This window comes from Vipera berus, assembly GCF_964194415.1.
Source record: "Vipera berus genome assembly, chromosome: 3".
NCBI lineage: Eukaryota > Metazoa > Chordata > Lepidosauria > Squamata > Viperidae > Vipera > Vipera berus.
The window spans coordinates 153,516,311-153,529,258 of NC_138204.1; the positions used below are offsets into that span (position 1 = coordinate 153,516,311).

The 12,948-nt window shown below is 38.3% G+C and overlaps 1 protein-coding gene across 3 annotated transcripts in view; it reads left to right on the forward strand.

Annotated features, from left to right (window-relative positions):
* CARMIL1 (capping protein regulator and myosin 1 linker 1) overlaps positions 1–12,948 on the forward strand; it is a 136,567-nt gene that overhangs the window by 51,903 nt on the left and 71,716 nt on the right. For all 3 annotated transcript variants that reach the window (XM_081324419.1, XM_081324418.1, XM_081324420.1), the window contains one exon: positions 12,158–12,208. In XM_081324419.1, coding sequence (XP_081180545.1) covers positions 12,158–12,208 — 51 coding nt within the window. The remainder of the gene's footprint in view (positions 1–12,157; positions 12,209–12,948) is intronic.

Here is a 12,948-nt window from a genome sequence, read left to right on the forward strand (position 1 = left end):
TGTTGCATATAGCTCTCAAAGGGTCACCACTTCCAATATACACTACATAAATATGTCAAAAATAAATACACCCACATATATGACACAGAGAAACAACAGTCTAGTTCATATTATATATACATGTGCACGGCGAGAAAAATGAATCGTGTGAGTTTACCAGACAGATGGCATAGGGAACAAAGTTATTACAGAATCAAGTAGTCCTGCTAGAAATACTTCGAAACCTCCTCTCAGAGGGAAGCAACAGACTATAAAGTGGGTGTGTGGGGTCTCTAGCAATGTTTTGAGCTCTAAGCACATAGTGCTTATAAGCAGCATCCTGAATACCAGGAAACGAGCTTCCTATGATCTTCTTGGCTGTCCTTACTACTCTCTATGGCCGTGGTGGCGAACCTATGGCACCCGTGCTACAGGTGGCACGCAAAACCCTCTCTGTGGGCACGCGCACCATCGCCCCAGTCCTAGACCTTCAGCTGAGTTTTATAAAACCTTTTCGCTTTAGGCCTTCGCCACCGTGTGAAGGAAAAAAAAAGGTTCGATCAATCAATCAATTTCAACTTCTGGGAAAAAAAAGATCTTGCAAAGTTGGAATTGATTGATTGAACTTTTTAGTCCCACCCAGTCTGCCGTTACCACCGCAGCCACACCCACCCAATGGGCCACGCCCACCTGGCACCTGACGATACATAAGTGGGTTTTGGGTTGCAGTTTGGGCACTCAGTCATCACTGCTCTATGGACTTTCTATCTGAGGCACTGCTGCAACCAAACCAGAAAGTGATGCAGTTTGATAAAATTGTGCCTCTACAAAATGGCCAGGACAGAAGGAGAAAGATGTGCTCTCCTCATCCGATGCAGGAAATGCAGATGCTGATTTGCACGCTTCACTAAGGATGACGTGTGGAGAGACTAACTCAGATTGTTAGTTATCTGCATCCCCAGATATTTAACTCTGTTGACCACCTCTACAGCTGTATCCTTGATACTGAGTGGAGTACGACTATGCCGGCTCTTTCTAAAATCTACAATGATCTCCTTTGTTTTATCAACATTTGGAACCAGGTTACTTTTATTGCACCAGTCCACCAGAGCCTTCACCTCTTCCCTATAAGCCATCTTCGTTGTCATCCTGGATAAGACTGGATAAGATGCTGAAACAACTGTTCAGTTGCTGAGAATCCTGCTTGTAGCTCTAGTTCACATTGTAAGATGACATAGCTGCCTCCCCAAATCAGTAATACTTGTAAATGGCAGCGATTATCAGATCTTTGAGGTTTTGAGATTCGTATCTGAAATCTTGTAAGATTTGTGATTCTTCGGGATTTTGAATATATTGGGGTGGGTGGGGAGGAAGAGAAAGAGAGTGATAGTGTGCAGTCCCCACTGATGCCATCTATGGGCTTTGGAAGCACTACTAAGTGCCACATTGCCAATTCCTACACAAATTTTAATTAAACATTGTTCTGCCATGCCCATCTAGTTTGCAAATGTCCAAGCCATAACTGAATTCCTTGCAGTATTCAGGCAGAAAAATGCTGATGCAAGACAATAAATAACGGATGGAAACTAATCAAGGAGAGAAGCAACCTGGAATTAAGGAGAAACTTCCTAACAGGGAGGACAATTAACCAGTGGAACAGCTTGCTCCAGAAATCGTGGGCACTCCATCACTGGAGGTTTTTAAGAAGAGACTGGACAACCACTTGTTTGGGAGGGTATGGGTTCTCCTGCTTGAGCAGAGGGCTGGACTAGAAGACCTCTAAGGTTCCTTCCAGCTCTATTCTGATTCTAATTCTAAGAGTAGTTCAGAGGACAGCATGTGATAATCTGAAAAGTAGTTCAGAATATCAGTTTAGGGAACAGTTTTGCAAGACACAATCTCCTTTAGGATCAGGATGCATCACAAAATATGACCATTTTTAAAAGAAATAATGGAACTGATTGAGGTTGGGGAGTCATGAAATACAGTAATTTGTGGGAGTAGATAAACATGTCCTGTGAATTATCAACTGAGAACACAACAATGCAGGCAATATAGAAAGAGTCTAATGTTTAGCTGCTATATTATGAATAGAATTGCAAGTGTGTATGCTTGTCCTGGAAAGCAAATGAAGATATACAGTGATCCTGAGTCAGACAAAACTATTGAAAATCCCTGTTTTCTCAAATACCGTATATACTTGAGTATAAGCCGACTTGAGTATAAGCCGAGACCCCCAATTTCACCCCCAAAAACTGAAAAAAGTTATTGACTCGAGTATAAGCCGATCCGCCGTTCTGCAAGCCTCCGCCACCGGCGGAGGCTGGATCCGCGCTCTACAAGCCTCTGCCGCCAGCAGAGGCTCGATCCGCCATTTTGCAAGCCTGAATACACAGGAATACCCTGTGTGGCCGCGGCTCTCGGGGAAGCCCTGGCTGTCCGCTTCCTCGCTCCACGCTGCCATTCGGGGCCCGCGCGTTCCCTGGGCAAATCGCGGCACCCAGCAGGCGAGGAAACACGCCCGCTCCATTCGCTCCCCCTTCCCTCAGGAGACGCGAAGCAAGTGACCGCCCGGAGCTTACCGAGGACTTGCGCGCGGCCGAGGCTTCGGTGCTTCCAGGATCGCGCGCACCTCTCCCAAGCCGCCGCCGTCCGGAGACCTGCCGAAGTTTGGGGAGGTGCGCGCGCACCTCCCCAAACCTCCCCAAACGTCGGCAGGTCTCCGGACCTCCGCGCCCTGCCTGCCTGCTTCTTTCCACTGCGGTTTGGGCACCTCCCCAAACGTCGGCAGGTCTCCGGACCTCCGCGCCCTGCCTGCCTGCTTCTTTCCGCTGTGGAAAGAAGCAGGCAGGCAGGGCGCGGAGGTCCGGAGACCTGCCGACGTTTGGGGAGGTTTGGGGAGGCGCGCACCTCCCCAAACCTCCCCAAACGTCGGCAGGTCTCCGGACGGCGGTGGCTTGGGAGAGGTGCGCGCGATCCCAGAAGCACCAAAGCCTCGGCCGCGCACAAGTCCTCGGTAAGTTTTTTTGTTGACTGGAGTATAAGCCGAAGTGGAATTTTTCAGCCCAAAAAGTGGGCTGAAAAATTCGGCTTATACTCAAGTATATACGGGTACTTTCCATAATTGATACTTCATTTTCATAGACAGACAGACAGATAAGATTTCTACTTTCATTTTAGGGTTTGAAATACATTTTGTTTTCTTTCCCCCGCAAATCTAATCGGTGGGATGGTGCAGAATAAAATCAAAAAAGTTTTTCGAGCTGGTTAGCATTTAAAATTCTAGCCATTTTCTAAAGTGAAGTTTTCATCTTCGTTTTCCCTTTTTTAGTAGGCTGCACTTTCAAAAAACAAGCATGGACCTGTACTGCTAAGCCTGAAAAAGATCCATAGAATAATCTCATCTCTTTGTATAAATAGCTTCCTGGTTAGTAGTTTATATTTCTTGTGAAATTATTTTTATATTTTTGGGGACAGTATGAAGTTAAAGAATGCAAAATAGGTTATGTCAGGGCCTTACCTGGATTTGCAAAAAAAAAAAAAGAATCTTCTCCCATGTATTTATCAAATTTAGCAGCTGTACTCAGTGCCAAAATTCAAGAAAGCTGATTTTTGGTTTTGAAGTTTCTTTTCAGAATATTGGCTTTGCTCAAAAAGTGATATATTCTGATCCAGAAATAATTAATTTTATCAATGCTGTGTACAGAGGAAGAAAATTTCTAGGTGAGATTGGTGGCATACAAATCAAATGAATGAATAAATGAAATACATACATACATACATACATACATACATACATACATACATACATACATACATACATTTTGTGTTTGAAGCCTGATATTCCTTCAAGCTACAGCCATATCATAATGAAATATTCAATAGAGCTTTCATCTGTTCCTGCTTTTACTTTTTGAATGTTACTGATGTTCAGAGAATCAACCTATTTGCTTTTCTAAATCCCCACTAAGCACTTTCTTTTACCATTTTTAAATGATAAATTTACCAAGCTTTTACTATAAGCCATAGGCTACCCAAACCTCTTTGCAAGACCTTTTATTAAACTAACTAATGATACTGGGATGTATCCGAACTGAATTCAACATAGGTTTTGTTGAAATCTGTGAGACAAGTCAGTCATGATTCAAATTTAATTAAATAGATGGCTAGTTCTGCTAATCCTGTTGTCCCATGTGTTTATTTTTATTACTAAGCAATAATCAACACTGTTACTGCTGACCGAACCATCAGTCTGTGGTGCTCATTGTTAGAGATCTTTATTTTGAAATTCTTGATTTAAACTAGGAAAACATTTCTTACTTATATAGAGATATCCTCAACTTGTGTCTATTTGTTTAACAATGGTTTGAGGTTATGATGGCCTCAGAAAAAAATGCTTTATGACCTGTACTCACATTTACAACTATTGCAACACCCTCATAGTCACATAGTCACAATTCAGGCACTTGGCAACCAGCTCTCATTTATGACCAGGTGTAGAGCCTTTGTGACCTTTTTTGCCAGTGGTTATAGGAACAGGGGGCTAGCATCAGAGGTATAGGACTGAATGCTGTCCCCCCACCCCCGTCTGTCTCCCCTCCCCTCCATATTTCTCTTTCTTTGAAGTTGCATGGTTTTTCAATATTTTGGTATCATTGTTCCCATGATATATAGATTTAATTCAGGAGATATGCTGGCTGGACATACTTCAGAATAGTTTATGAGTTCTTAGGAAGATGAAATCATTTGTGGCCCAGATTTTATGAGTCATGAAAAGAGCCCAAGATTAGAAGACCACTTTATGAATTCAGTCTTTAATTGTGTATGACAAACTTTAAATATTTAGGGACTTTTTAGAATAATCTTCAGTTTAGTATTAGAGGCTATAGCTGTAAAACAACCTAGGAAATCCCCAGTATTTTCTTGGAAGCATTTTGTCAAGGAAGTTCTTTGATTGCAGGTCATTGTATTTGGGAAAACTAATCATACAAACATATTCTTTGTTTATTTACCATGCTTACAACGATTAGTGTGACACCTTTATTTTAATATTAAGGATAAGCTTCCTTGACCATCATGCCTGGTTTGTCTGGGAAATGAGTTATTTTGATTGTGGATGATTTAAATGAAAAATAGAGGAAACTATTGGAACAAGCCAGAGGAAAACTGTATAACTGAGCTTTTTGTGCACAGTCTGTTAACCCATTATTAATCAGCTAGTTAGATTTATATCTGATATTTGTGTTGCCTACAGGTGTGGGTGGGTGGGTGTGGTACGCCAGCAGAAAGTCAATGAGGCGGGTGGCCATATAAATTTGTTTTGTGTGTGTTTGTGTGTGTGTCTGTGTATGTTGTGTGGGTGTGTGCCAGAAAAATAATCTTGCTGGGTTGTGTGCAGCTACTATAAATAAACAATTAGAGTACAATGTCTAGCACTACTAGACATTGTAGAGACACTTTTTCATGGAACCAATTGCTTTTTTGTGTTTTCTTGTTAAGGATTGTTCCTCTGAAAACAGTAATAAGTAAGGAATGTTAGATTTTTATTACATTCCTTGCTGTAACAATGAGTTGTGCTTGGAGTGGAGAATTATGTCTGAAGTTGATATAACTTTCCCATGTCCGTTCATTAAATTCTTACACTGAAGTAGGAAAGTATGCTCTTCAAGTATTAATGTAGCACTTTCCTTATTGTTGAGCTAGTCTGTAAAGCAAAGAAGTAAAACATGGATCTGAGGACAGCTTTTAGAAAAATATTAAATTTATCTACCGTAATTCCTATGAGATTATAAAAGTAGGATATATACTCTGTTCAGGGTGGTCTGGAAGTGGTGGATTATATCTGTTGATTATTCTCAATCAGTTACAGATTCATGGTTCCCTGACTAAATGCACAATTTACATATTCAGAACTGGTAAATGTGGTTAATCATTTTATACCCATTTTTATGAAGATGTCAGAAAAAAATGTGGATAACCTTATTATTTAATAAATCCATCCTTTTTTGAACATTTTGTTTTCATTTTTAAGAAAAGTAAAACCTAGTTCCGTGTTTGCTGTATATTTAAAACTCAGCATGTATGCAACTCAGACAGTGCTGTGCTTTGTAAAATATTGAAACTGACATATTTAATCAGACACTAATAAGGAATAAAAGAAAAGTACTGAGCAAGCAATAGCTATTGTCATGTTCGTTTTTGTGTGGAAATAAAATAGCATATAGTATGTTGAGAGTACTCAGACTTGCTGGAAAAGCTATCAACTATTCGTTAATTTATTTTAATTTAGAAGGAAGGTTGACCAACTTGCCCTGGAAAAAAATGTAAATCTATCATAGTTGTCTGCAAGACCATGGGCAAAATTTGTTTGCTCTATAAGAAACATAATTATGGTTTCAACTTATGCAGTTTCAAATTAAGATTCTGAAAGCAAAGCAAGAAAGTGTTCAGACCAATTATTTATGATGCTTTCTTAAAGAGAAGGTTATTGATAATATCTAGCTATATGCAAACATATATGGATACAAATATATATGGGAAGAGAGAGAGACAAATGGAGGCAGAATTGCTATTTAATTAATGTTACAGTATAGGTTGCTATTCTTAACTTTATTTCTAGGACAGGTAAGGGCAATGTGTGGATCTTGTTGAACTTCATTTCCTATCAGTCCTTACCAGCATAGCCAATAATGAGGAATATAGGAAATTTTGTCCAACAGCATCTGCAGGTCCATATACATCACCACGATGTAAAAAAGATGTCGATACTCTAGAAAGGGTACAGAGAAGAGCAACAAAGATGATTGGGGGACTGGAGGCTAAAACATATAGGGAACGGTTGCTGGAATTGGGTACGTGTAGTTTAACGAAGAGAAGAGTGAGGGGTGACATGATAGCAGTGTTCCAATATCTCAGGGGCTGCCACAAAGAAGAGGGAGTCAAGCTATTCTCCAAAGCACCTGAAGGACAAGAAGCAATGGATGGAAACTAGTCAAGGAGAGAAGCAACCTAGAACTAAGGAGAAACTTCCTGACAGTTAGAACAATTAACCAGTGGAACAACCTGCCTCCAGAGGTGGTGAATGCTCCAACACTGGAGGTTTTTAAGAAGAGACTGGACAGCCATTTGCCTGAAATGGTATAGGGTTTCCTGCCTGAGCAGGGGGTTGGACTAGATGACCTCCAAGGTCCCTTCCAACTTCTTCTTCTTCTTCTTCTTCTTCTTCTTCTTCTTCTTCTTCTTCTTCTTCTTCTTCTTCTTCTTCTTCTTCTTCTTCTTCTTCTTCTTCTTCTTCTTCTTATTATTATTATTATTATTATTATTATTATTATTATTATTATTATTATTATACCATGTCCACAGCTTTTCGCTGGTCTACTAATTTAGTCACTTTGTAACGAATGAAATAAGATTGGTTTGGCATGATCTGTTTTTAACAAACCCGTGCTGGCTACTAGTTATAACTTTGTTCCTAGATGTTCACAGATCTTTTTTTTATTATTTTTCCCCAGTATCTTTCCAGGTATTGATATCAGGCTGATTGGTCTGTAGTTTCCTGGGTCTGTTGTTTTTTTCCCCTTTTTTGAAGATGGGAACCACATCAGCTCTTCACCAATCCTCTGGTAGTTTCCCAGGGCTCCAAGATTTTTTTAAAGATATGATATAACGGTTCTGAGATAACATCTGTCAGCTCCTTCAGAAGTCTGGGATGTAAGAAGGATAATGTTTTCCAAAGATCTAGAAGTTCCTTATTTTAATGGTTTCACAATCCTCTAGAATCAGGACCTCTAGAGGGCTAGGTTGAATTATTATCACTTCTCTAACCTCTTCCTGTAAGGCAAACATAATTTTCTTAATCCATTTAATTTAATAAGATATTCAGAGAATTGTATCATTGGAAAGACTGTTCTATTTTCCTTTACCCTCACAGAACAATCAAGACAATATTGAATATAAATTTCAAAATAAAAATGTTGGGACTCAAACCTGGTGTTCTGTAAAATCACTAATTCATCTACAGATTATTGGAGAGTGGTAATAATTGAGAGTTATTGTATTGCTGCCTACAGATTGATAGTCTACTTTGAATTGAAGCAGTATCAGCTAAATTGCTGGAACAGTTGCAAATCTGATTAGAATAACATTGGTGATTTTTTGGGTTTTTTTGTGTGAGATCAACTCAGTCTGTCATATTCCCCAAAGTTTGCTTTGATTCTGATATCTTGGCAGTTGTAATCATATATCTAGAAGGCACTAGAGTGGAGAAAGGTGCACTATGCCTAAATTTTCTTATTACTCACATTATAGGGACTGAACTCTGTACACCAAGTAAATATGTATTATATTTGTAGAGTTCCTTGTTACTAAGATGTCACCTTAATTCTAAACTCATTCAAGAAAAGTTGTTAATTTGAAAATAGGCTCTATTTTAAGTAGCATAATTTCATTGTCTCATTCTAATGTGACATAACTTGTCCTGATTGAGTGAAGATTGGTACCAATGCCAGTGACACTTATATGCTTGTATGCTATAGTGCAAATCTATACAGTTGTCCTAATAGCAGATACGAAGGCAAATCCTTAGTCTAGACAATGCTTTAGTATATTTAGCATTTTGGTTATGTGCCAAGGAGAAATGGACAGATGTCAACTAAATTATTGGATTCAATGGATTCAAATGATAAAACAATAACAGTTTCTACCAATAATGGGGTTCAGAATATAAGTAATAGGATAAATGTAATGCTTTAATCAGGAGTTTTTATTGCTTTGGAATTTTTGCAATAAATATGACAGCAGGACATTAGTTTATCCTCTTTCTATAAACTGTAAAAACCCTTGATTGACATACATGAATAAAAAAAAATACTCCCAAGTTCTCCAATATTTTTATTCAATTTTATAGATACCTTGATTGGTAAAAGCTATAAGTGAATGTTCATTAAATATCATGGCCTATTAATGGCTACTTATTTCATCTTTATATACATATCAAATGAGATGGATTTCTTTCAAGTTAATTCTGAAGCAAGTCAGTTCTCTTTTTGTCTCAGTATGTTTTGCTTTCTTTTGATTTTTATCTGTCAGCCATCCAGAATTTCTCTGGGGTTAGACAATCTCAAAGTTGAAATAATAAAGTACAATAAACACCTATAAATCTGATAAAAGGTAAAGGTTTCCCCTCTCCAGTGATTTCTGACTCTAGGCAGGGCATTGATACAGGGAGAATATTGTATAGGGATCTTTGAATTTTATAGGGAGATAAATTGAATGCTAAGTTACATATATTCTTTTCACATTCATTCAGACCATATACTACATACTATCTTTCTGTACTTCTTAAAATTTCATAATTTCCTATGTTCAGAAAACTTTCCACCAATTCCCTCACTTTAATTTCATTGTACCAAAAACAACAACTTTCATTAAGATGTACCTGCAGGCAATATTTTATGTTAAATGTTATGTTAAAGAGAGAAGTAGGGCCAAAGTGGAGAGAAGTAGGGCCAAAGTGGAGGAAAAAAAGTATACATAGCTCAATAACTGTTCATACTTATTCTTTGCCAGTTGAGGAAAATAAGACAAAGTTAATGATAAAAACATGATAGTGCTATTTGATCGCACCAAAAATAGTTCATCATTCTACTTTTTAGAGGAGTCAGCCACAAGTACACAAGAAAGCAAATGTATGGTATTCTGCTTTTTGATGTCGTTGGGTATCTTGTCATTTTAGTGAATTCAGCAGTTCACCTTTGCCCACTGTAATGCCTCCAAGATGTGTTAGGAAAACAAATGTCCAAAATGCTATTATAGTGTAACAATACAGTAAATGATATATTTCTCTTTGTATGGAGTAGTTGGCAGTCAGTTTCATTGAAGAATCATGAAGTTGTTGTTGTTGTTGTACAATGGCTCATACAGAAAGGATTTGTTCTTCACTTCTACCCTTGCAGCAATGATATGTGAAAACAGGGCACCAGAATGACCATTTTCTCCCTTGTGAATATAAACTTTCTCCTCAGCATGTTCTATAACTTTGTATCTATTTCAAGTATTTTCATTTGTGGGATTCTTTTTCCCACATAGTCTTCAAAGTTGTTACAATTAAAAGGTAAAACAGTCAACAGAATGGCATGAATATAACAGACAGTAATTACAGATTAAATAAAAGGCTGTCATTCCTTCTCAGTTCCCATTTAGGTCTGGCAGCCCACAGGGCGGTTACAAACTTAAACTAAATCTTCATCCCTTTTGCTCTTTCTGTCCCTAATATTTTGAGGTTTTATCTGATATTTCATCATGTTATTTGTCCAATTCTCTTAGCTTTTGTTACGGATTGTTCTGCAGCATGTAACATCATAGGCTGGGATAACATTTCTGATAGCATCCTTTGATTTAGGTTGGGGTTTTCAAACTTTACAGGGTCCTGATCTTGAAAATGATACATGGATTTGTGTGACATTCATCACCCCCAAGAATAAAATTAATTATTTCCTTGGAGTTTAAAGTTGGACGAGAAAGGGATATTCCACTGACTTTCAATAGTTAAATTCTAATCTAAATATCCCTCAAGTCCAGATCATGTCATCACTGCCCCATAAGAAAAAACAAATCCAACATGTGGCCCATACTGTATGTTAGATCCTTGGTGACTTGGTTCAGGTCCTTGGTTACAATGATGTTCACAAAGCTGTTTGTCTCCCAATACTGTAAGTTTGGGAAACTCCACTGCCAGTCCAACCAGGGTGTTCAGCAGCTCAAGCAAGGAAGCTACTACATAACAGGAAGGTCAGTACAGTAGTTGCAAACTCATCTGTTACCTAGAGCTGAACTTACATAGGTCTTATATCCAGTTATCTGAGGAGTAGCATCTCTGGAAACCTTGAAAATTATATGGCTGTTTGCTATGCAACTTAGCACCTTTATTGGTTCCATAATTTTTGTGGATAAGATGTACATAGGAATGACTCCCTCTGCTCTCTGCTCTAATACAGACTACTAATATATACTGTAAAAGAACTGCACAGCTGGTATCCAAATGAAGTCAGAGACACTAACACGAACTTGCCGTTTTATATAAATAAACATATTTTACATCTCTATTTACAGCAAACAAGATAGTCAGGCAAACAGGAGCATCATGAGGTAAAATCACAGAGCATACAGGGCATCCAGAAGAAAATGGCAAGGGGGGGGGGGAAAGGGAAACTCTCCCTCCACATCCATAGCAACCAGTCACAGCGCAGATTGCCTCATGCAGGAGCCAGCACGCTCAAGCCAATCAACTATAACTGTGTGTTCTGGGTCACTGCAGTGGGCTAATGCCTCCTTACGTAACCCCAGCTGCCTGCAATTAGTGCAGGTTCGCATCCCACCAGGCTCAAGGTTGACTCAGCCTTCCATCCTTCGGAGGTAGGTAAAATGAGGACCCAGATTGTTGGGGGCAATTAAGCTGACTTTGTAATAATGCCACTTGGGGGGGGGGGCGAAAGCCCTAATAAGCAGGCATATACATAGAATGAAGGCTATTGCTAAGCACATTGGTTTGTGCTTAAATTGTAAGCCGCCCTGAGTCTTTGGAGAAGGGCAGGATATAAATGGGATTAAAATAAAAATAAAATAAATAAAATACTCCACTGCTCCAGCTACTAAATTTAAATATCTTAACATCTACCCAAAAACATAATAGAGAAGAAATGCCTCATGCAGTCTTAGCTGTTTTTTATTCCATGCAAAGTACAAAATTATGCCAACCAGCAGGGATGGTTGAGCTTTAAACCAACCTTCCACTAAAATTCAGCTTTTTAGTAGTTTTCATGTACACTATATGAACACCAAGATCCCAAAACACAAAAGGATCAACCTGGCTTCATATTCTGATTTGTAAGTAGGAGATGTGTAATTGCTCATAACTTGAGTGTGAACCTGCAATATGATAAGGCTCTTGGAAGAATCAGTACAAGCTGTTTTGACAAAATAAATTCTTCCAGTTCTATAATTTTATGCAAACTATTTGTTTACATTCAGGGGATACCAAGGGAATATAAATAGAATTACAAAACTCCTATAGATTTGTCTGTATGTAGCTATTAGGAAATTACAGCATGAAAACATTTCTGAATGTAAATGTTTCAGGATTTTTTTTTACAAAGATAAACATTTGTTATTTATTTTGCAGGTGCTAACATCATGTCGGGCCTTTCTGTTAACTTCCCGTATTCCTACCAAGGTAAGGCTGAATTTTACCACTTTTTTCCTGTAATCTAGCAAATTTCACTTATTTGTAAGATAATATTTTGGTCATAGTCTTGGAATTTAATAAGGTGATTGAGAATAGTTAATAGAACACATCTAAGAGAAAATGCTGTGCATTCTTTCCTCTTTTTTCTAAGTTGTTTAAACTATTAGAATTGGAACAAATGTATGCAGTCTTCGTGGACGTATAGGGGCACACTTTACCTTTTCTTCCTGTTGAATGTGAAATTTTGTGAAGGTATCCATCCATGTGTCTGAAAGATAATAACTTCACAATTTTTCTTAAGTTCTAAGTTGTTGATAATATGAAGCAAGAATGACACATGGTGATACTTCCAAACTGAGTTCTTTATTAAGACCTACAAACAAAATCTTTCTAAACTCTGCTATCTGCATCTACTATATACTGTGTGAACTATTAGGGAGGAGCTGTCTTCATCCTCTTTGTCTCACACATAAGATTGAGACTGAGTTGCCTGAGACTGTTGCCACTTAACTCTTCCCTCCCTCCTGGGAATCCATCCTAGAAACTAATAAAGGAACATTCAGACTACTGCTTTGCAACTATATAAAATCCAAATGAGTAGAAATCAGTTTTTATTATAGTAGCCTTCTGGGACAATTAACAAATAGTTGTATAAAAATTTATGTAACGACTATTTCAGATCATATGGCTGGATTATCCCCCTTGCTTGATTCTTAAATGAAAAACCC